Source organism: Natator depressus, chromosome 2, assembly GCF_965152275.1.
Source record: "Natator depressus isolate rNatDep1 chromosome 2, rNatDep2.hap1, whole genome shotgun sequence".
In the NCBI taxonomy this organism is placed as follows: domain Eukaryota; kingdom Metazoa; phylum Chordata; order Testudines; family Cheloniidae; genus Natator; species Natator depressus.
Window position 1 is genome coordinate 215,977,807 of NC_134235.1, and position 24,908 is coordinate 216,002,714.

Below are 24,908 nucleotides of genomic sequence, written 5' to 3' on the forward strand. Positions count from 1 at the left end.
TTCATAGTAAAAAGGTTTCGGAGTAGCAGCCATGTTAGTCTGTATCCGCAAAAAGAAAAAGAGGACTTGTGGCACCTTAGAGACTAACCAATTTATTTGAGCATAAGCTTTCGTGAGCTACAGCTCACTTCATCGGATGCATTCAGTGGAAAATACAGTGGGGAGATTTATATACATAGAGAACATGAAATAATGGGTGTTACCATACACACTGTAACAAGAGTGATCATTTAAGGTGAGCTGGAGAGCTGGGGGGAGGGGAGGGGAGGGAACCTTTTGTAGTGATAATCAAGGTGGGCCATTTCCAGCAGTTGACAAGAACGTCTGAGGAACAGTGTGGGGAGGGGGGGGAATAAATATGGGGAAATAGTTTTACTTTGTGTAATGACCCCCCATCCACCCAAGTACTCATCTAGCCTGAAACTGCCATAGCTGGGAAATCATGGAAGCTCTGATCCTCCCCGATGTTGCTTCCTATTTCAAGGGAGAAGGAATCTCCTTCAGTTGTGGCCCAAATTTTTTCCCCTTACATGGCTACCTGAGACCATCCCTCTCTTAGCAGTGAACAAAACTCTTCCAGCCCCTATTATAATATATGGTGATACAGACCAGTAATCAAGCAGTTTGCAAACACCTAAAAGATAATAAGGTGATTAACAGTCACTATGGACTGTCAAGAACAAATCATGTCAAACCAACCTAATAGCTTTCTTTGACAGGGTAACAAGCCTTGTGGATGGAGGGAAGTGGTAGATGTGGCATATCTTGACTTCAGTAAGGCCTCGGACACTGCAACAGAATTTATGGAACACCTCTGATTGCTTCATAATAAAAAGGTTTCGGAGTAGCAGCCATGTTAGTCTGTATCCGCAAAAAGAAAAGGAGTACTTGTGGCACCTTAGAGACTAACCAATTTATTTGAGCATAAGCTTTCGTGAGCTACAGCTCACTTCATCGGACGTTGCATCCGATGAAGTGAGCTGCAGCTCACGAAAGCTTATGCTCAAATAAATTGGTTAGTCTCTAAGGTGCCACAAGTACTCCTTTTCTTTTTAAAGTAAAGAGGGGATCTGAAAAAGGAGATTGTGAAATACATTGCTACCTTTTCCTTTAGTTTCTGATCCAGGAAAGCACTTAAGCATGAGACTAGTCTCACTGATTTCACTCTGACTTCTCATATGCTTTAAGTTAAGTCTGTGCTGAAGTGTTTTGCTGGATTGTAGTCTTAGGCTGCGATCACCACAATAAGTTTTTTACAGTAAATGCCCTAAGGCAGGGGCAGGCAAACTTTTTGGCCTGAAGGCCACATCGGGTTTCGGAAATTGGATGGAGGGCCGGTTAGGGGAGGCTGTGCCTCCCCAAACATCCAGGCATGGCTCGGCCCCTGCCCCCTATCCAACCCCTTCCTGCTTCTCGCCCCCTGACTGCCCCCAGCCACCCATGCTCCATCCACCCCCTGACTGCCCCCAGACCCCCGGCCCCATCCAACCTCCCCTCTCCTTCCTGACTGCCCCCGGGACCCCTGCCCCATCCAACGACCCCTTCTCCCTGACCGCGCACGGACCCACCACCCCTAACTGCCCCCTGCCGCCCCATCCAACCCCCGTCTCCTTCCTGACTGCCCCCCCCCCCCCGGACTCCTGCTGCATCCAACCACCCCTTCTCCCTGTCTCTGATTGCCCCTGCAACTCCCGCCCCTGAGTGCCCCCGCCGCGGCATCCAACCCTTCCTGACTGCCCCCTTCCGAACCCCTGCCCCCATTCAGCCCCCCTGTTCCCCAACCCTATCCACACCCCCGGCCCCTGACCACCCCCCGAACTCCCCTGCCCTCTATCCACTCTCCCCCCCCCCCCCTCCCCCCACTGCGCTGCCTGGAGCACCGGTGGCTGGTGGCGCAGCTGCACCAGGAGAGGGAGTCGCGCAGCACAGAGCACCGGGTCAGGCCGGGCTCTGCAGCTGCGGTACCCTAGGAGCTCGCAGCCCAGAGCATTGTGCTGGTGGTGCAGTGAGCTGAGGCTGCGGGGGAGGGGGAACAGCAGGGGAGGGGCCAGGGGTGAGCCTCCTGGGCCAGGAGCTCAGGGACCGGGCAGGACAGTCCTGCGGGCCGTAGTTTGCCCACTTCTGCCCTAAGGGTTTAATGGTACAGTGAATATAGCAGTGTATAGCTAGTGCTCCCCAATGGAGAAAAGTAGAAATGTGTAACGAGCAGGCGGATATGGATGTGTAGGAAAGTTTCCCTTCAGATCAATTTAGATGGTCAGAGTGGGGGAGGTGGTACAATGGGGTGACTTCTTGAATCTTACCTTCTTTTGCAAAGGTGTTGAAAGATAAAGATCTAATACCATACTAAATTCTACCCAACTTCATGAGCTCGTTGTAGACTCTTGTGAATTATGACTGTGGGGAAAATGGGGGGATATAGTTGCCCATCTGTGTACTTATGCACCTGAAGCTAGACATTCAGTTATGAAAACTGAGTCATAAAAGACTGTCTCAGAACTGGTATCTGTCAGGAGAACTGGCCTTATGGGAGGTGTTCTTGTGCTCCTTTGAGGAGCAAGAACAAATAGAGGAGCCAGGCCAGAAGGATTCCAATGACTTTTATTGCAAGAGTTACTCCTGGGGGCATTCTGTGCCAAAAAATTAAATATTCTGCGCACAATATTTTAAAATTCTGCAAATTTTATTTGTCAAAATAACACTACATAATCACACCAGTTTCAGTTATTTTGAAATAAATTATGACAGTATAAATACTGTCAACAAGTATGTCTATAACCACACACACACACACACACACACACACACACACACACACACACACACACACACACACACACACACACACACACACACACTGTCCCAGGAGTATAGAGTTAAACCCCTATGACAACCCAGTTCCTGTTTCTCTGCCCCTCCACCCCCAGCTGCCCCGCCCCTCCCCACAGCCCAGTTACCTGCACTCCCCCCCCCACCACGCAGAGCCCAAAGATCCAGAGGAAGAAATAGCCTGACGCTCGGTTCCAGGCTTGCATGGAGTTTCCTGTGCAGCACTCTCTCCTTCTCTCAGGGCATGCTGGGAACGGCAGCTGCCAGGCTCCCTCCCTCTCCCCTCAGCAGTGTCTTCTATGTGCAAGTTGGGTTCTGCTGAGTCCAGTGGCCCCTAGTGGCAGCTAGCAGCACTGCAGGCCTTTTATGTGCGGGAAAGGAAATTCTGAACGCACAATGTTAATTTCTGCAAAGTTCTGCATTGTGCAGTGGTGCAGAATTCCCTCAAGAGTAAAGAGTGGGGAGAAGAAGTGTGGTCCACAGAGAGAAGACTCTCTCCCTTTTGGAAAATATTATACTGGTTTTCTCAAACAGTGAAATTCTTCTAGGGCATGTACACAAGCATTCTTCCTAACTCTGCCTCTGAAGATTAACTTCATCATGTTGGTTGCCTTCAGCTGCTCGAGGCCAAGAATCTGAGGAGCCACAGAGAAGCATGCTAAGCACAATAGCAAATTGTCTCACCTCCTCCCACCTTTCTACTCCTCACCTGCACCTTTCTCTATTAGACTGGAAAGTAAAGTAGATAGTTCAGTGGTCTCAGGAGTGAAAAATGATCTGAATATTTTGCTCACTGTAATGCAGAAAGTGCTACACCAGTCCTGAGATGGGAGAGAGTGGGTGCATCACACTGTTATACTATATTAAGGACCAGTTATGGCCACAAATGTTAATTAAGCTGCCTCATGTGAATGTAATTGGTGGGGCCAATCCAGTTGTCTCTCAAGGTTGATGGATCTGTATTTATGAATATAATTTAACAGCAATTTTTCCCTATTGCACTTGAGTTAAAAAAAATCTTTGCCAAAATAACATACTATAATATTACATATAATGTAGAAATAAATATAGCTATCAAATTAAATGCTTCACATAACCCAATCTAAATCCTTAGTTGCTTATAATCCATTTTGCCATTTTTAATTAAAAAAACAAACAAACCAAGGTCCCAGTAAAATGTTTGTAAACCATTCCTAAAAATGTGGCTGAACTGGTTAATACTTTACAATCTGAAATGTATGGAAGTAAGTAACCGAAAAGCTATTAAGTACTATTGTATTAGATCAAATTCTCTGTGGGTATAATTGCCAAAGTGGAGAAAAGAGATGATTGTGAAGGACCATGTTTTTTACATGCCTCTGTTCCAAAACCCAATAGAACTGATGTTTTTTCTTTTGTTATGATAATTTCCAAGAGTAACTCTACTTTTTGTAGCTGTTCTACCATAACCCCTAAGAGATTAGACTTTAGTCAAAAATGAGCAAGTTGACATTTTTCAAGGTCATTTTCTATATGTAGTGCAGAATACGTGATTGCATTTCAAATATGCGAGTAAATCACAGTGACAAGAAACGGGGACACTGAAACCCTGTGCTGCTTTCTGTTATTGAGTGTCCTAGCAGGGGGTCAGCCTGGAAGAAAAAATGAAATATAGAAGCATAGACTGGCTGATTTATTTGATTTGTTTCTCAATAACAGTTGTGTTAAAAGTTTTTGAGTCTGGGATCCTTAGATTATTTTCTTGCAAGAGATTACATTGAAATAAATGGATCTGCTAGTTTTTATACAATTGGAAATTCCTCCCAGCATCTCGGCTAGTGAGCTTGCTTTAAAAATAAGTATCTATTGCAATATAAATCCCATAATGTCAACCAGCATATGTGCGCCAATGTAAGTAAATTAGTCTGTTTTTTGTGTGATTTTTGCCAATGCAGAACACTTACCTTGAGGACATTACTGTACTTGTATAGAATTGGAAAAAAATCCACATACTGCTAACTCTCAGAAGGATGCCAAAGTGGAGATAGCTAGAGTAAACCTAACAGTACTCAGCAGGCACCAGTGGGGCTCTGTGAACTGAGAACTGGTGGTTTCCTTTCCCTGTAAGAGGAACGGCAATGTAAAACAAAATGCATGTCTTTGAAGTATGCCACAAAATAGCAATAGACACCTAATTTATTTTATTACTTCAGTGTGGGGAATGCGCTTTGGGGAGTTCTAGCAATGTTTTATCATCCCACAAAAAAAAAAGCAATTAGCAAGTTTCTTTCCTGTTCAGCACGTTTGTTTTCCTGATATAGATCTGTTTTCCTTGAAGCAAACATATGGTGTCATAAATACTGCCTAGATTTTTTCTTTACCATTGTGTTAAACTTATTTTCCCCCTAAAACTTTTTATAGCTGATTTGAGGAATAAGGCCATATTTACCTTTTTATACATGTTGCATAGTGGCACAAAATTACCTAGATCGGGGGCATGAACGTATTTGGGGAAGGGTAGGGGACACAGTGGTGAAAAGAAGAGGAAATCTTGTAGCTGAAATATTATTTTTAATGTCAAAGTACTTGGACCCCATTGCTTGGGATCTCCTGAGGCTCGTTTGTTTGGCGATAACTAGTGCTGTTGCACAGGTGGTGTGCCGCATGTTAACAGAAACATAAAGAAGGGGATAAAGTCCTTGGTGTCTCTTCCTCGGCTGCTGTTTGGGAGCTCTGGGTCTCCTGTTTTTAAATGCATAAGATCTCCACTTCTGTGTTCTTGAGTTCTTTTTATATATATTTTTTTCTTTTGGAGACTCTCTATGCTTAGTTCGGCATTGCACAGGGAAAGGAAATATACTCTTGTCAAACCTACACAGGAAGATAATAAATACAGTAATGACAGGTGACTTTTTGTGGGGGGGTGGGGGAGGTAGGCCAATACAATTAGGGCATGTTTATTATTGCTTTTCTTGTTCTTTTCCTTTCGTCACAGGCATTTTGGTTTTGTGGGGCGGTGTGCGGTGGGGGAGGGAAGGGTTTGTTATTCTGGAACAAAATAATTTATTCCAGAATAGTGTCCTCACAGAGGTGTTATACGGGAATAGCTAAATTATACTGGAATAGCTATGCTGGTCAATTTCTCTCTGTAGGCAAAGCCTAAGATATAACGCCGCATAAATAGATGTGGAAAAATCAGGCCCTTACTAATTTCTATCCTCTTATTTATATTTCCAATCTTTCTGCATAAATCCTATTTAAGTATTCCTGCTGTTGACGCAGTATTCTCCAGGACAGTCATTATTTCATTAAGACTTACAACTTTTACATGAATAAACCATGAAAGAGTTTTTAAAAACAAAAGGCTAAATCTTAAATAAGAGAACAATGTTCCTTATGCTAGTAAAATGACTCACGGAAAAAAGAAGAATATTCACAGTACAGTATCTGACTAATCTCAGACTAATTAGGGATCTGCTTTTATGACAAGGATCAGGCTAAAGACTTTTTATCATGTTCTGTTACACACGGGAGGATTTATCTGTGGAAGATGGCTGAAAGGAAGCACCATAGGGTGCAGGCTTTCCCTGAGTATGACTGACTGGTTGCTTTTCTTTCCATTTGTCGGCAAATGCTCTTTGGGGACAGAGTTGTTTTAGTACGCTCAGTAGTCCAAAGTTTATATGCCAAAATGGTGAGATATTAGTAACTAATGCATATTTCTGTGCCTGGGAAGGTGGAAATGAAATAATGATCTAAGATTTATGCATACCCTTGGAGACTGTCCAAGGTCACTTTGTTGGGGTTTTTTTGTACATACTGATCATTTGCATGTTTTTAAACCTTGTTTTGTACCTGTAGTACACTCTTAATGTACTTTGTAGCTTTTGCAAATTAAGGAATAAAATAAAAAATAAACAAGAGCCATTTGCATCTCCTTGGGCCTAGAATACCATATACTATCTCGCTGTTGGGCAAAACACTTAAGCCTTGGTTCAGGAAATCATCCTTAATTAGGAAGATCATTAAAGCACATTCTTAAGTCCAATGGAAGTCATTTTAAACATATGCTTCATAAGTGTCTTCCTGAATCAAGACCTTATTGCAGAATTATATGCTATTTTTAAGCTAAATGTATAAGAATTGCTAATATTGTTAGTATTGTTGGGTTTTTTATATCTTTTGACTTGAACCCTGCTTATTATGCTTTTGATTAATGTATTCCTGTCTGTGTTACTCTCTTCTATCTTCCCTACCCCCTTCAATTGTTTGTTTCATTTACTTGTTACATCTTGTTTTAATGTAGATTGTAAACTCTTCTGGGCAGGAATTGTCTGTTAATATGTGTATGTGGAACACAGTGGCCCTGATCCTTAACATGAGCCAATGGATGCTGCTGAAATGCCAAAAAATATCAATTTAGAGAAGAATTCATCTGAGACAAATATTTTCTTTTTTTTGTTTTACAGTATGCAAGTGTTGAAAAAAATGGAGAATTTTTCATGTCTCCTAATGACTTTATCACGCGGTACCTGGGAATAGTAGGAGCTGGGGTGCCCAATCCAAACACTGTGCAGCTCCTGGGAGGTGTGGTGGATCAGACTAAGGATGGGTATGTCTTGTGTTTTTCATTCTAATTTAATGAGTTTAGAAAGTATATAAACTGTTCTTTTAAGAGAATCTTATCTCACTACTGTTCATTCATCTGTATTGAATAGCACTTTGAGAAACTGCTCATGTACCTGACCTAAAACTCCCAATTCAAAGAGACAAGCAAGCCTTCAATATCCACGACAGTGTAACAAGCAGAGAGCACTTTGAAAAATTTATCTAGAATGTATCAGCCCAAGCGATAAGCCTACAGCTGGAGTGAAAAACACTGTCTGAATCTCTGCAGTTAAAAGACTCAAACAGTTATACTCTATTATGTACTGTACATAATTGTCATATTGGTAATCACCTTTATATTTACTAAATTATTTTTTTAAATTTAATAAACCTCTCTTGCTCTTGTCACTCCTTTCTTTCCCTTTCCCTTTTTCTTCTTTTTTAGATCATGGTGACCAAATAAAATAAGGTGTGGGGGGGAAGGAGGGGGGTGGGGGAGAGAGAGAGAAGGTCTGACCAAAGCAAGAGACACCTTTGCTGTTTCCTTACATGGTTCTGAATAATACTAGTGAAAACTTACAAAGCTCTGATCTGGTTTTGCTGTTGCTGAGCAGATCTCTTGAGCAGCAATCAAGGGTTTGGAGCAGTCTGTTGGCAGACTTGGGAAGACAGCATTTATACAGCTTACACGAGTCACATTGAGAAGGTTGACTTGGCCAACAATCAAGGTTATCCCTCCTCCCTTTTTTGTTTTGTAATGCAATCATAGGTTCTGCTGCTAATACTTGCCCAGGCAAGCTGCTGCCTCACCCTAGGTGAATAGATTTTTCAAACTCTGCCTTACACTGTCTTTAGAAGAACTTAACGTCCTTAAGTCCATAGTTGTGGGTTTAAAAAAATGAAGAACGATGTATGTAGTAGGGAGTAAAATATAAAAATGAAGCATGAATAGAAAATGCATACTCTTTCCAGCATGAGCACATACAGCCAAGTGCTTTCATGTTCATTTTTGTGCCCTTTCTCCCGCCCGACTTAACCTCGCAAACCTCCTGTGGTTAGGCACTATGGACCTTGCAGACAAGTTAACGTGATGATTGCTATCTCTGGGAAGGAATTCTTTAAAAGGTTACATAACTATAATGTGGTGAGGATGGCTTTAAATGGATTATAACTGGAAATGATAAACCCTTTCCAGGCTTCCACCACTCTTCTCTTCGTTTGGTGTTTTAAGGCTGCTTTTTCTACATTGTGGATCTTCAAAGCCATTTTGTAACAGGAAGATTGTGAGTATAATACATAACTTTATCCTACCTTAGTGGAGGCTGGTGCCACAGATAGCAAAATTACAGCTGTAGCCTCTGTTAAATCATCACCAAATTGGGATTTCATGACCCTATGTTATACTGCCTTTTCGCTGCTGGAGTTTTGCATTAATTTTAGTGTAGGTATTTGTGCTTGTGTTTCAATGGCTACTAATCTAGAGTGGATGGTGCTTCTCTCTGCATCCATTAGCAACAGCCAGTCACTGAGGATTTTCATGCCCTTAGTGTGTCTTTGGAGAATCTCTTGAATTTTCTAGTCTTCGTTGTTATATCACTCTATGAAAGAATGAAGGAGGTTCAGAAAGTGAAAAGGATTTGATACGTCCCTGTAGCACCCTGTCACAGGATTGTTCAGCCACATGTACCCAGGCATTCGTGCATCATTCTGATGATGACTGAAGTTCTCCGTGATCTCCAACCTGAAACAATCATGTTTTACTTGGCTCACTCTTGCTTTTGGTTCCTGTAGTTAAATTCTCTAGTACTGGCAACAGGTGGGCTCCTCTTCTGAAATTCACTCCATCCTGGCATTCTTTCAAAGCCCAGATCTGCAGGCTTTGGGGAAAAATGCAAGGCTGCTCTTGCTAGCTCAGGCTTTTGAGTGGCTGATGAATGTTCATAGATTCTAAGTCCAGAATGGACCATCGATCATCTCATCTGACCTCCTGTATAACACAGGCCATCTACAGGGAATGTACCTTGCAAGAGGAATTGTGAATTAATGTTGGTGTATTTTTTAATTGCTGTGAAATATGCAAGTGCAGAGGTGGTGGGTGCTCACCTAAATGTGTTCTAGAGATACTGTGGCAGCCATTCCATTGCCTCCAGGCCTCACTCCAGTCTTAAAGACCATCTGGCCCTCAGGATGGCCAAGTACAGTCACTCTTACTGAGAGAAGCTTCAGTACTACCATGGTGGATGCTCAGACAGACAGACAAGGAGGACCATGAAGCAGCTCCTGACTCAGTAGCAGAAACATCTTGGTTGCTAAGGACTTTTTACCTCAGAGTTGGGGAGGCTCTTAGTGTGCTCCTCCCCCCGCAACCCTGAGATCTGGGCACAGAGTTTCACGCTGTTTTTTTCCCCTTTTGTGCAGATGGGGAGGCTCAGGTAACTCTTTGGTACTGTCCCTTCAACTCTGGATCCTGTGGCATGTGCTTTGCATCGTGGAGACTGGGTGGACTGGACAGAAGAAATAGGATTCTGGGGGATGCATGTTGTCCCCTGCTTCCCCCAGAATTTAATTGGAAAAGAGAGTGCAGACTAAGACTGTATTGTCTTTTACATGGATCTTCCAGGTTGCAACCATGGACAGACTTCTCTTGTTGTGGAGCTGCCCTGCCAGGAATAAAGGAGTTGAGGGTTACCACAGATGCTGCCGCTGGTGCGGCAAAGATCCACGGTTTCCACAAAGACAGCCCTGGCCTATTGTGGATCCCCCCTTTTTCATGGGGAGAAAGTCATGTCCTCACATCAGGACAATGTGTCTATGCAAGGGGATCCTGTGAAAGAGTTCTTCCAACTGATCCCTCCTCTTCTTAATTATAAAATAATTGGACTTGCTTAGATTGGATTACAAATATCTTCCAATACCTTGGTATATACCAAGGGATGTCATTGACGCAGCAGTCCAGGAGTTACTCGTTCTGCCTCCTTTAACATAATGTATTTTTGTGTGCTGTTGTAGTTTAAATGCCTGTCTAACAAAATAAGTATTTACTTTATATCTCAGTTATTTTGGACTGCAGTAACTAACACACTTCACTGAGAAATACTATGTGCTTTATTTTCAGAAAGGACAAACCATTCAAAAATAACACTTGGAAATGCCAGCATTTTCCATTATTTTTGGATATAAATTTATCTCTAATGCACCAATTTACACTGTACTTGGTTTACTTAGGTTAGAGCATAAAATAATAGATGTAGCTTCAATTTGTGTCTCATTATGTTATCATACTTAAATTGCTGACAGAGTAAAACATATGCATTGATTACATAAGAAACCTTTTCATCATTGCATTTGTATGTATTATTACGGTAGGTAATGGCTTTTCCCTTTCATGATTGCATGTGGACTTTTCTGATGGAAAGCATTACAGCTGCTTGGGACTCAGATTCTACAGCTATGACCACCAATATAAAAGCTTGGATAAATAGATAGGGAGGCAGTAAATAGTGTTCTTGATGAACCAAACCCAGTGGGTGGATTTGGTTTGTAACTACTGTGTATGGGTGTTAAAATTCAGGATTTCATTCTTTCCTGAATAAGTCATAAAACAGAATTGCCAATGTTAATAGGGGTAGGGTATTTGGAGACAGATTTTAACCAGTTAAATAAGATATCTGCATGCTTGACTTATAATTTGTAACCATTTTAGTACTTTCTCTTTGCATTGTTAAAATACAGGACTATTAGGATTTTCTCTATGTGGGTTTTCATGTTATAAATGAATACCTATTTATGTAGGTAAAATAACTTAAGTAGTGTATTGAAGTTCATGTTAATATCTGCTGTTTAATGACACCTAATGATATTCAATGAAGGGTTGTGCTAAACCAGAAAGAAAATGTTACCCAGGCAACTGGCCTTGTGCAGTATAGAGCTTTAAGTATATGGCTATGTAGTACACATTATTGCAGCATCTTTAAGCATTAAGAACCACGTGTAATTGACTGTGAAAAATTACTGCTCAGTTACTGTATTGTATGGTCATAATAGAAGTAAATGAATACGTCATTGTTGTTAGAATAGATCTGTTGGGAATCACTAGTAGGCTAGTCTGCTTTAGGAGCAAAAATACAATAAGAAGAAAATAGCTGGTTTAATTAACATGTAAAAATTGGGTTAATTTGAATTCAGCTGGCACAGCAGATATTAATGTCTCTTCTGTAATATCTAGCTAGAACATCACATTGGTACACTTAAAGTCTTCCCATAACCATGAATAATTGTTTTTAAAAAATGTATGTAGGTTATTTTAATAATCTATCTCAGACTTATTAGGGGTTTTTATTACTTGGAAGTACTGACAGAGAATGTGTTCCAAATTAAAAAAAACTCCTGCTGCATCCTTTAACGCCTGGAATCTTATTTATCTTCGTCTGGTACACAGAAAGTGTGCACGATGTGCTGTTTCCTTATGATTTGTCAGGTTCTGTAGCTGCTATACCCTTACTAGCATTGCATGCTTTATTTATATTATATATATTAACCAGTCCAACGTGATGTTTGGCTGTTACCTTCACAGCCTTGTTTTGGGCTTGTTTCACTGTTTAAGGATGTTAAGTAGCTGCATTTCCATTGCTAAATTCCAGCATTGCTGCTGTAGGCTGGGGTTTTCTGTAGAATTCATGGATATTCTTCTTTCTAGTATGGGTAGTGAGTTTTCTAAACAGATCTGCTCCATCCCTGCTTGCACCATTGATGCCAGTCTCAAACCTGTTTATCTGGTTTTCTTTTACAACCATTTTAAAGTCTTTTTCATGCCTTCCCTGAGCCATGAAATGCCCTGCCTACTCTCATCTCCAAGATGCCTTTTTCTCTCATTGAAATCCCCTTTAAAGAATTGCTGCTTCTGCAGTGCCACCAAGAAGTGAGTGAACTACAATATAAGTAATGATTAAAGAAAAATCTAATATTCCTTCCTCTGGGCTTTTACTGCATTCTGTCTACTCTGTCCATCTTGCTTAGGCTGTATGCTCTTTGGGACCGGAACTATTTTCATTTTGTCTTGTTCAATATCCGGTACATTGTCAACATCTAACAAATATTAATGAAAAATAATAATTTAAGTTCTATGTATTTTGCTTAGATTGTAAACAATAAATAGAAGAGTAATTCACCACTGTATTACTTTGGATTTGAAGAATTGAACTCTTGGTTACGTTTTAAGGGTAAATATTGCCATACTGGATCAAACCAATGGATCATTTGGTCCATTATCTTTTCTCTGACAATGAGTGCTTCCGAGGAAGTTTGAAGAAACTGCATCTCCCACAGTCTCAAGAAGATGTTGAGCCCCCACCTTGTCCATCAGGTACAACTCAGAGAAGTCTGAACCCACCAGACTCTTGGCAGATTATGCCAGAGGAAGAATAGGAGATCTTCTTACACCTAGTTCTTGATTACTGTGTATGAATTGAGTGGAGAAAAGATACTACTTCTGCTTGCATCTCTGCACTTTGAATACACTGTAGAACTTGACTGTACTAGTGAACTTGTATAAACAGCTCTCTTGGCACTTACCTGTGGTTTGATAGGTGACCCAGGCTACTATTTGAAGAATTGTGGCATTGTGTGCAATATCCAAGGGCTGCAGTAGGTGACTAGTATGTTACTAGCATACAGAGAACACATTTTGCTTAGTCCCCTTTGAGATGATTGACAGCACTGAGGTCTTAAAGGGTGAGCTTTTGAAAAGTGCCTGAGTGACTTAGTCCCATTGAAAGTTAAAGGGACTCATGCTCCTGAGTCACTTGGGTGGGATTTTCAAAAGCACCTAGTTAGTTTGGTAATGTGAATTGCTAGTGAAAAAGGATTTTGCGCTCTCACCAGAGTTATTTCTATCCAGTGGTGTAACAGCATGTTGTCAATCCTTGGACTAATACGTTTTGCAACATGTTGCATTGAGAATATCTTGTACCATTGTTCAGTCAACACTTTAGTTGTGCTTAGCCTTGCATAGGTTGTGTTTAAATTGTAGTTACATTTTCTATGAGTAAATTGGTTTCACGCCATTTTACTTGTCTTATTTGCAGGCTTATATCCTTTCAAGAATTTGTGGCATTTGAATCAGTCCTGTGTGCTCCAGATGCATTGTTCATGGTGGCCTTTCAACTGTTTGACAAAACTGGTGAAGGAGAAGTTACTTTTGGTAAGACTTATTATTTTCGAGCTTTGAAATATACAAAGTTAAAGGGACATGGTCAACTTAAAAATCAGACTTTTGCCTGAAAATATTTTATCTATCATTATATGAAACAACTAGGGTGTTTATAACTGAAAGCTATTTGAACAAAATAATTTGTTGGTTTTTTTTTTCAGTTTACTTTGTGCACTTGTCTTCAGTTTGTGTACAGTCCTTTTCACTGTTTCCTCTGTAGAGTCAGTCACTTTCTTCCTTTGCTTGTGTGGGTCTTTCACATAGCACGGTGAGGGTGGGGTGCACAATTAGTGTAAAACCACACCCCCAAAAAAACAACCAGCCCCCAACTGCAGGAGGACTTGAGGCGATCCATGGCTCAAAGTTAATTTGAATAGTTGTTTTGTTTAAATTGGCTAGATTTCAAGTTGGTTTCCTTTGTTTTAATTTTTCAAAATTTCATTGGTGAGACTTTTCTGTAAGAAACCCGCTACTACCCCCACTGAAAATCTGGTCTGTTCTTTGGGAGGGAGGGGTTTACATTGACACGTGTGTTTCTTATGGAGTTGTCACATTACATCATGGTCACTGGGGTTATTTACTTTTAGCAACTATATAGACAGCTTCTGACATCTGTAGAAATAGTTGCCACCTGCTTAGGTGCATGTTACCATTCTGTTTGGAAGAAAAATACACAAATAGCAGCTGCGAATAATCTGAGTGGACTGCACTTCAGAAAGTTTTTCTTATTTTTTAAAGAATTGCTACTTACAGAGTTTTGTGTTACTATATACACTCAATTATTAGTATGTCATTGTTCTTAGTAGTGTCAGTGAGTGAACAGTTTGAGACAACGATCTGGTGAACGCCAGTGGTTCTTGGTCTCTTCTGAACTGAGTGCATGGTGACCCCCTTAATGCAAGCACCGTTTGTTTCATCTTAACATTCACCCACAGGTGCATCCATCCTTCCCTTTCCATTTAAAATGGGAAGATCTGCTATTGCCATTGTTGAGGCAAATGTTTACAATAAAACCACATTCAATCTTGTACTCAGTGGAGCAAACCATAGACATGTTTTGGTTTATAGGTGTTTTGGTATTCTAAGTTTAATAAACATCTAGTTCTCTGTGTGAAATATTACTTGTTTTAACAGCTGCAGAGTGCTCAGAGCTTAGAATGGGCACTAAAAATGTTTAAATAAATCAAATGAATAATAAAAGTTCTACTGTCCTTAATCTCAGTGAAGGAAATATTTTATGCCTAATATGTAATCTGTGTGTATTTGTATAGAGAGAGAGAGTTGACCATGCGTTATCCCCTTTAGACATATATTACAGAATATCCCTGTCTATAGTGAAACTGATTAGTTCTTTGATTTGTTGAAACAAAGGCTCATGGAATACCTGTGATCCTACAGGTTGTTGCCTCTTTCAGAGCTCCACTTGCTTGGAACATTAGTGAATGATCTTGAAACAACTAAAATTCTTTCCTCTGTACTCAGATACTGAATCAGTTTAGTTCCACTTTTTAACACTGAATTCTTATTGGTTTATTTATCCTTACCCCAATTGTTTCCTCAGGGTTTATGTTTAGTTTTTACACAGCATGAGAGTCTGTATAGTATTGAATTTCAAAAGGAAAAAGTGCTTCAATTCAAATAAATAGAAAGTAGTTATCTGATAACTTTTTTAATGAATCAGAGGGTGTGTTGAAGAGAACAAAGCCCAAACTTTGCATAAAATGTGGAAATGTAAATGTAAGATTCTTGTTTAAAAGTTAAAAATATTGGCCTGTCGTATTTCTCAATGACATTATTGTAGGTTGTAGATTCTCCAACTCCAAGGGAAAGTATTGAACTCATGATAAGTGACTTAGTGACTCATGGTAAGAAAAGAGCTTGCAAAGGGGTGGGTCAATTTCAAACTCAAGGATTTATCTGCTTGAAATTTTTCTCTATTGACATCCCTTTTGTATGAAGAAACCTCTGTGCCAGAGGTGGGCAAACTACAGCCCTCGGGCTGCATCCGGCCCATCAGACCTTTTAAACTGGTCCTTGAGTTCCCACCGGGGAGCATGGTCGGGGGCTTTCCCCACTCCCCGTGGCTCCATACGACTTCCGGAAGCAGCGGCATGTTCCCCCCTCCAGCTCCTACGCGTAGGGGAAGCCAGGGGGCTGAGCACGCTTCCCCCACCCCAAGCACCAGCTCTGCAGCTCCCATTGGCCAGGAACCGCGGTCACTGGGAGCTGCAGGGGAAGCGCCTGTGGACTGGGTAATGTGCAGAGCTGCCTGGCTGGTGCTGCGCCTCCGCGTAGGAGCTGGAGGGGGGACATGGTGCTGCTTTGGGAGCTGCTTGAGGTAAGTGCCGCCAGAGCCTGCACCCCTGACATTCCCCCTCCCTCGCACCCCATACCCAGCCCTGATCCCCCTCCTGCCCTCCAAACCCCTTGGTCCCAGCCCAGAGCACCCTCCTACACTCCAGACCCCTCATCCCTGGCCCCACACCAGAGTCTGCATCCTCAGCCGGAGCCCTCACACCCCCCTGTTCACCAACCCCCTGACCCATCCTGGAGTGCCCTCCTGCACCCTGAGCTCCTCATTTCTGGTCCCACCCCAGAGCCTGTAACCCCAGCCGGAGCCCTCCCACACCCCAACCCCCAATTTCATGAGCATTCATGGCCCACCATACAATTTCCATATCCAGATGTGGCCCTCAGTCCAAAAAGTTTGCCCACCCCTGCTCTATGCCCAACTTTGTCTTGTGGCAGTTCTTAAAGGGACTCTGTCAAGGTTGGAAGGCTCTCAAATTAACATTTGGAAGAGGAGCGGAAAAGTTGCAAATATTTATTTGCAACTTCTACATAATGCTTTGGCAAAAAGAAAAGGAGTACTTGTGGCACTTTCGAGATTAACAAATTTATTTGAGCATAAGCTTTCGTGAGCGACAGCCCACTGAATGCATCTGATGAAGTGAGCTGTAGCTCACGAAAGCTTATGCTCAAATAAATTTGTTAGTCTCTAAGGTGCCACAAGTACTCCTTTTCGCGAATACAGACTAACATGGCTGCTACTCTGAAACCTGTCATAGTGCTTTGGGATGTTCTCTTCCAAAACAAATGGTGAGATGTGGGAGGGTGAAGTGAATGTTGCATGCACAGTAGTGCATACGCTGGATATAAGACCTTCAGGTAAGGAAATAAATTTAATTTCTGGTTTCCGTTGTAAAGATGTAAGGAGAAAGTGAGGGTTTTTTCTTTTAAATTATGAAAATGTTGATCTTTAAAGTTGTTTATTTCACTACTGTATTATAACTTTGCAACTCAGTGGTTGGATCTTGCACCGTTAAAGTTAATTGTGAGTGTTTTACATCGATTGATTTGAATGGGATCAAGATCAAGCCCTTGAGTCGGCACTGGAGATTTTGAACTGGGTGTTTGTATAGTGTTCAATTGTAGGGTTAAGCATTGGGGAGCAGAAGAAATTGATGTCTGCAGGATTGCTGACTGGTTATAAATCGTAGCTAGTTTGCTGCTGCTGGGAAATTACAGTTAATCTGGACTGCTGAAAAGTAATCTTACCATATCTAGATGAATTATTGTTTGGCTATCTAATAGGGAAACTGTGACTATTCTAGTTTATATTCAGTATAATTTAGGGTTTTCCAATGGGTAATTGTGTTTTCTGCTAAATAGAATACCCCATGCATGTCACCCAACTCTGGCTTTTTCACAGATACATTGATCTTGAAACTGATAATGTTTGTGCAGAAATCTATAATGTACTTGCTTTTCAGTTGCTTGTTTAGTCTAAACGTTATATGCCTGGATATTGGTACACTGTTATGGGACTGTTCTGGGTGCTGTAGTGATGTAAAGTATTAAAAAAAAAATCCCAAAAACTTAATGTACCATTGGAAAAATTTAAAGTTTTTTTTAGCCATCAGATAACGTTTCTTTCCTTCTTAGTTTAGGCATATAATTGAAAACTGTGTAACTATCTGCAGAATTTCTTTTTTACACTTCAAGTTTTAAGTATATAAAAGGGCCTTCATGTTTAGCTTTTATTATGTTTGATAAATTCCCAGGAAATGTTAGTGTTTAATACAAAAATTTTAAAAATGGGTGAAAGTTCAAGACAAAAAATTGACTGGACAGTTTTCTAGGTAAATATGGAGGTTAATATTGGGATATGGGAGGAAAGAAAAAGAGAAAAGAAAAAGTATTGAAGGTAATAGTTTAATGCTGTGGTTTTTTAATGAACTATACATTAATGGTACATACACTCACACACTGAGGCATGTACACATGTGTATCTTCCATTACATTGTCTTACTTTAACAGACACCCTCACACTTACACTAACTTATAACTAAAATAAACATCTATCTAATGTAATATATTGGATTTCTTAACATAATCTGTATTTTTGTGAACTTGAGTGGTCCAAAATTTGGGTGAAAATCAGTAAAAACCCGAATAGCTTTTATAAAACCTTGAAATTTTTCAGTAAAAATCAGTAAAAACTGAAAACAAAGGGCCTTTACATTCATAACAAAAATGTAACTTAAATAAGTCTCTCTGACAAAGGTAACCAAGTATAATTCGTTTTAAAGAAGAGTTTTCTTGCATGCAGTATGGTACAAAAAGGTATTATTTTTAATGTGTCATTTCTAGAGGCTGCAGTTGTGGAATGGGAAGTAACATGCTTTGGCTCTTGGCTGGTGGAGACTGTATCAGGCCATTGCATACTTTGTAGATTTATCTGCTGCTGATGTGTCAAAGCTTCAACAGTTGGCAAGGAGTTAAAACTCTCAGCAGGAAGGTGGAAGGAAGTTTAGTTGGCTTTTAAATTTGAGGCAAAGAGCAACCCATTGCTTCTTACTGTTGAGTGTTGACAGGCACATAAAAGCTGATAATGTAAGTCCAGGGGTTTAAGAGACTTAGCAGTGTTGCCTTTTTGTTGTATTACAGTATTTTAATGCCTCATTAAAGAGTCAGAGTTCTTTGAAATTCTATACTATCTAGCTTTTTTTTTTTTTTTTTTTTTAAGTTTAGAAGCTTGGGTAAAAATGACAAAATTTAAAAATTAAGTCCATTTGATGACCTCCATGTTGGATTCTGAATGGGTGAATGAAAGGGCCTTGTGTGTTATAATAACAAAACTTAGAACTTGTATTGTCCTTTTCAAACATGTTCATTTCTGTGCAACTTTTTCCTTTCTTCTTCCATATGTTAATTTGAGTGCCTTGTAACATTTGTGAGAGGCTGGTAACAGTTATAAACATTTTACACTTGGGGAAACAGATAAAAAGATGGTATGTGATTTTCCCAAGTCCACGCATCCAGTCACTGGCATAGCTGGGTTTAGAGTTTAGAACAGTGGTTCTCAACCTGGGGGCTGTTTGTGACATAAAACACAGAGAGCTGCATATGTGGCTCACAGTGGTAAATAGGCTGAGAACCACTGGTTTAGAAGTTTAGCTGTTTTCCTAAATCCAGGCTTTAATTACTAGACTAAATCTTCTGTCTCCTCTCTATAGTGCAGGAATGCTCTTCGCTAGTTTCAGTATAGGCTTCTGAAAGTTTTACACTTCAAAAAAGCCATAGAAGAGGACCGAAAAACGTTTTTCTATGAAGCAAGATTTTATTGCAACTGTATCTTAAGCCATGTAATAGAATTTATTTTTAATCGTAATTTCATATACAACATGACAACATCTTAATGAAATCAATATTCTCTGCAATCGAGAGACTGTATCTGTCTTCATGCGATGATAAAGCCAAAGCATGTTATGTTAAAATGTACTAAACACTGTAAAAATTAAATGACATTGATTTTTTTGGGCATATTCAAATGAATCATATAAACCAATGATGCCCAACCTTATTACACAGGAGGACCACATAAACTTAATCACAACCTGGTGTGGGCCAAACAGATTCTGTAAATTTTAATAAGATTTAAAGTCACCTGTATTTATTTATCTTTTAAGTTAGCTTGTTTCATATGTATTTAGATAGGGTGCTTCTATGTATTGTCTATTGACACACTTGTGTAAGCTACAATGATGTAAACATGATGACAAAACGCTAATGAATCAGCCGTTAGTATGTTGTGTTGAAGCAGGCCACAGATGTTATGAAATCTTCTGGTGGGCCATAGATTGGGCACCCCTGACATAAACAAATGCCAAGAGGAGGGGGGAGAGGGTGTGTGTGCATATATATAGAATATAATAATTTAACCTCACTGGAATACTCTATCTTGTGTATATGAACCTTTTTAATACATCTGGGGAAAAAATATTAAGCACCTTGGGAAAAATCCTTACCTGATTTGAAATCATTGAGAGTTTTACCGTTGCTTCAGTGTAACCAGGGTTTTGCCTGTTGCTTGCTGTTTGTCAAACAAAATTTGATAAATTGGCTGGTTTACTTGTAAATGCTCAAAAGATGAATTCCTCGCTCAGAGGAGTTGTACTGAAATTTTGGGGAGACTGCATGCACAGTGTTCTTTACCCATGATGCATAGAGTCAATCCGTGCTTTAAGACCAACAATTAAAATCAGTAATGCTAGAAAACAAGGGCGCAAAGAGTGTACATTTCTGCGGGCTTAGTTGAATGCTATTAACTAAATAAAATGATAGAGCAATATGCAGAAAAATTATGATAGTGTAAATATAAAAGTTGTTTGTTTTTTTATAATACTATAGTTTCCCTTCAGATAAAGTATTTGTATTTTATACAAGTAGGCTAACTATAATAAAGTTTCAGAGTGGTAGCCGTGTTAGTCTGTATCATCAGAAAGAACGAGGAGTACTTGTGGCACCTTAAATAAATTTGTTAGTCTCTAAGGTGCCACAAGTACTCCTCATTATAATAAAGTTATTATGCCTAATGTCAGAGCTTTGGAATAGTCAGCTACACTCTGAGAGCTTAAATTTGATATAGGTATTACTAGTGCATTTATGTCTAAAATAGAAATAAAACAGGTGACAGAATTAAAGTTTGATAAATAGAACTGCTTGGAAAATTTTCCGGAAAATTTTCCGGTTTTTCCATCAGAAAATGCTGTGTTGTTGAAATCAAGCCTTTTTACAAGAATGCATCAATTTCAGAAAAAGAACACATTTGGTTTCAACATTTTCAGAAATGAATGTGTCAATTTTTGTCTTGAGACAACTTTTTGTTTTGAAATTTGTTTAATTTTACATTATAAAAAATTAAAGTAAAAATTGAAGCATTTCAATTGATCCAAAACAATATTAAATTCTTGATTTCATTCTGATTTTGTTTCAAAACCACGGAATTTCCTGTGGAACAGAAATTCTAGTTCCCGTACAGCTCTACTGATAAACAGTTTATGGTGTTAGTGATCATGGATACAGTAAAATTCTTTTGTAGTGTTAAAAAAAAAAAAAAGTCCTATATGTTTCAATTTGATGCAGATTCCAAATGGATATTAAGATGTTTTGTGGAAAAATTGAGTTGATTGTAAGATAGTTGCACAGTATCAGTTTAAAAATAAAACCCCTTTCCTCTCAGAACTAGAGGCGGGGGGTGGGGGCAGAGGGAGGACCCTGAAATTGTTAGATGGGTGTAATTGCAGAACTGAATAACTCATTCCAAGCCTTTGTCTGAAGGTGCAATCAGTATATATGTGTAGTCTGTATTTATTGTGGGACACATCTTCTGTTATTAATTATGGCAGTTCACGTATCCAAGGAACATGTTAATTATTGATACAGGTTACCAAACAGCACTTCTGCTCATTTATCTGCCTGCCTTTATACGCTTGTGTACACATAAGCATTCTAATTGTACACAACTCTTCACATATATTTAACTATTTCTGCAACTTTTGTGTAACATTCAGAGTACCCTTTGCATGGTATTGTTTTGATACTTTGTCATTACACTAAAAATCATTATAGAACACCTAAATGACCAGCGCTTTAACAGCAGAGTGCTGTAGTTAGTGCTTGTATGATCAAGATTTCATTATTTTTACGATATGTGCCATAATATGCTTATTTTTTATGAATGGAAGCTGTTCTTGCAGGGACTGTACTTTTACCTGTCTGTATATCATCTTGTACAATGGTGCTCCAGTTCTGATCGGGGCCTCTAGAATAATCAAAATAAAGAACTGACACTCTATGGTTTGTTCACTTACTCACTAACTTGAATATTCAGTAATACGTGATGGATCTCCAAGTTATTAGCTCAAATTGGTGAGGAATTACTGTCCTTGACTGCTGTCTTTGCTTACGCCTATATAATGTAACGTTGTTTCAACTTTTGTCTAGATATTATGGGCCATATAGCATTGCTACAAGTGCAGAATCTTACTTTTATTCTCTAAAGGCATGTCTACACTGCACACCACCATGGTGATATGTAGCATACGTGTAGCTACACGTTGCAGTGAAAAACAGGCTGTGTCAACACTGGCGTATAGCTGTATGCACCAGTGAACGGCTGTGGCAGAGAGGAGACAGTGGGGATAGGCTCTAGAAGTGGGGAGGTAGTGGGATGCTACGTTGCTAAAAATAGCAGTGTAGACTCGGGGAGACATTGCTTGGGTGTGTAGAGAGACCTATATGGTAAATACTAAAAGGGTTCAGACATGCCTTTCTTTGTCTAAGCAGTGCCTCAGAGACTACACTGCTACTTATACCCCTATTAGGAGGGAGTGCAGTATTGTACTCTACATGCCACCATAAGGAGTCTGCAATGTAGACCTACCCTAATGGAGCAGTTCTGATCTCTGCAATTTTTCAGTGACCATTAGTCCTCTTATTGTTTGATATAGGATTCTGCACAATTTGTGACTGGTGTCTTTAATAATGGATATAAGTTAGACTGCTCATATATTTATCTCCAAAATGTTAAATTTTTGCTTGCGACCTTGACATTATTTTCATAGATATTTAGTTTCTAGACAATTCTGTAAATGTGGTAGGTTTTGGTTTTGGTTGTAAGTGTTCTATAACACATTTTTTATGAGTGCATGCTAAGTTAAACAAAACATGTTTTAGATATAAGTTAAGGCTGTCATTTTAAATATAATAAGAACCCTTTTCATGATTGTTTTTTATTGAGCCTTTCGGAAGTATAGCTATGCCTGATAGCACCACCAAAGTTAAAATTGTCTAGTGACTGGAGGTTTGGCATATTTTTTGTTTTTAAATAAATATAAAGAGTTCTACTTTGGAAAATAAAAAATGTCGTCATCTTACTTAATCGATTTACTCTCAGTTCACAATCATTCTGATCAGCTTGGTTTAGGGCAAGTTGGATTCTGTTTCTTCATGTGCACCAACACAGAATTGTTTAAGTTACTGATAGTTAGGCCTGTACAAACTCAATGGAAACACAAGGTTTGCACAAGTGTAATCAAGGCATAATTTGGCATCCAGAATCTTTATTATGGAGGGAGATATAAGAGAAGGAAAGAGACAGCTTGTCTGAGATCGTAGCTAGATTTCACGGGGGTGATGGCTATAAAAAGATGCTCTTTTTATTAAACCAATTATTTGTATTACAGTAGCGTCTAGGAACCCCACTCAAAGGTTAGAGTCCCATTGTGCTAGGGAGGTACAGACATGTAACAAAGACATTGCCCTGTCCAGAGTGGATAGAAGACACACAAACAGGGTGAGGAAGGGTGTGAGGATGAAAATATGAACAGAATTGAGGAGAAAAGCAGAAGTCATAGGTTACATTTGTTTGTTTAATCTGGAAATCACTGAGACACAAATGTGGATCCCTGTGATAATTTTTCTAATAATTTTGCATGACTGGAATTTAACTTTAAAATAAATTGTGCAGCTGTTCTTAAGCTGTATCACTCTTTAAATGATTTCTTATTCTTCTGTCTCATGGCTATTATCTCTTTTCTAAAATAAAAACCTGGTGTGCTGTTACTGTAACATTAGAATTGGGCTTTCAGTTTTTGTTCTCCAAAGTCCATGTAGTGCTGCTGTCCTGGATTAATAGCAGTCGAGTCAAAAGTCTTGGTTATAGAACACCTAACAAAAAAGAAAACCAAACAGATGCTGCAGAGCCATGGCTTCCTTTAATACAAGACTCTAGGATCATGTACCATTTTGCTCCTTTGCTGAGTCTGCCGGCAAGAATGCTAGAAAGACAAGGTGGGTGAAGGAATATCTTTAATTGGACCAACTTCTCTTGGTGAGAGAGATGAGCTTTCAAGCTTGCACAGACCTGAAGGCAAACTCTGTGTAAGGACTTTCTACCCTGCCACTTACAGCACTGACACTGTCTTTGCTCAGGGGTGTGAAAAAACATCCCCCCGAGCGATGAAAGTTTCAGCGCTGTGAAGTGGCAGTGTAGATAGTGCTACAGCGCTGGGAGCTGCGCTCCAAACACTGGGAGCTCTTCCCCTCACAGAGGTGGTTTTATTACAGCGCTGGGAGAGCTCTCTTCCAGCGCTGAAGCCGCAACTACCCAGCCATGTTAAAGCACTGCCGCAGCAGCGCTTTAACATTGGCTGTGTAGACATACCCTAAGATTGAAAGTGTGTCTCTCAACAACAGAAGATACTCCAATAAAAGATATTACCTCACTCACCTTCTCTCTGATATCCAACATGGTTACAGCAGCACTGCAGACAGCAAGAATGCTGGCACTACGGTAATTGCTGACGTGATACAGACACCACTCTGCCTAGAATTGGGTTAAGCCTACCAATTCATTTTACATAGGCTACCTAGCAGCCATCCAAAACAATGACTTTTGCTTTCCATCAGTGTAATCCAAAGGTTAATGTATTATCTAGAGGTGAAAGGCTTCACAACCCATTACCAAGTCATTCACCTTTTGATTTACTTACAACTGTTACAATTTTTTAAATGATCAGGTTGCAAACAATGGAAAATCAGTTCCCACTTATGAACAATAAGTGTTAAACAATTGAATGCAGATGCACACCAACATCAGATTGGCATGTCTGTGTTTTGGGGTATCTTGTCAAAGATCAGTAAAACCGCACAGAAGCCTTTCCAGTTCAGTGGGTCAAAAATCCACTTTTTATGAAAGGCTAAATGTGGATTTGTGCGATTGACTATAATGGCTCCAATTTTGAAAGCTTAGAGGTAACAGAGCACTTCCAGTTGGTGGGATAATTTGAGAATACTACATGCTCAAATGGCTAAAATATTGTGCTTTCTGCTGCTACTTCACGCTACTTAAAAAGAAAAAAAGTGTGGGGAAGGTGGCATGAAGCCAATTTGAGAGTAAATCACAACCATACAAGATCACTCTTTGGTTAACTGTGAG

The 24,908-nt window shown here is 39.8% G+C and overlaps 1 protein-coding gene across 2 annotated transcripts in view; it reads left to right on the top strand.

The window, feature by feature from the left end:
• Window positions 1–24,908, top strand: part of SLC25A13 (solute carrier family 25 member 13) — a 136,224-nt gene that overhangs the window by 35,385 nt on the left and 75,931 nt on the right. For both annotated transcript variants that reach the window (XM_074945878.1, XM_074945877.1), the window contains 2 exons: window positions 7,278–7,420; window positions 13,500–13,615. In XM_074945878.1, the coding sequence (XP_074801979.1) occupies window positions 7,278–7,420; window positions 13,500–13,615 (259 nt within the window). The remainder of the gene's footprint in view (window positions 1–7,277; window positions 7,421–13,499; window positions 13,616–24,908) is intronic.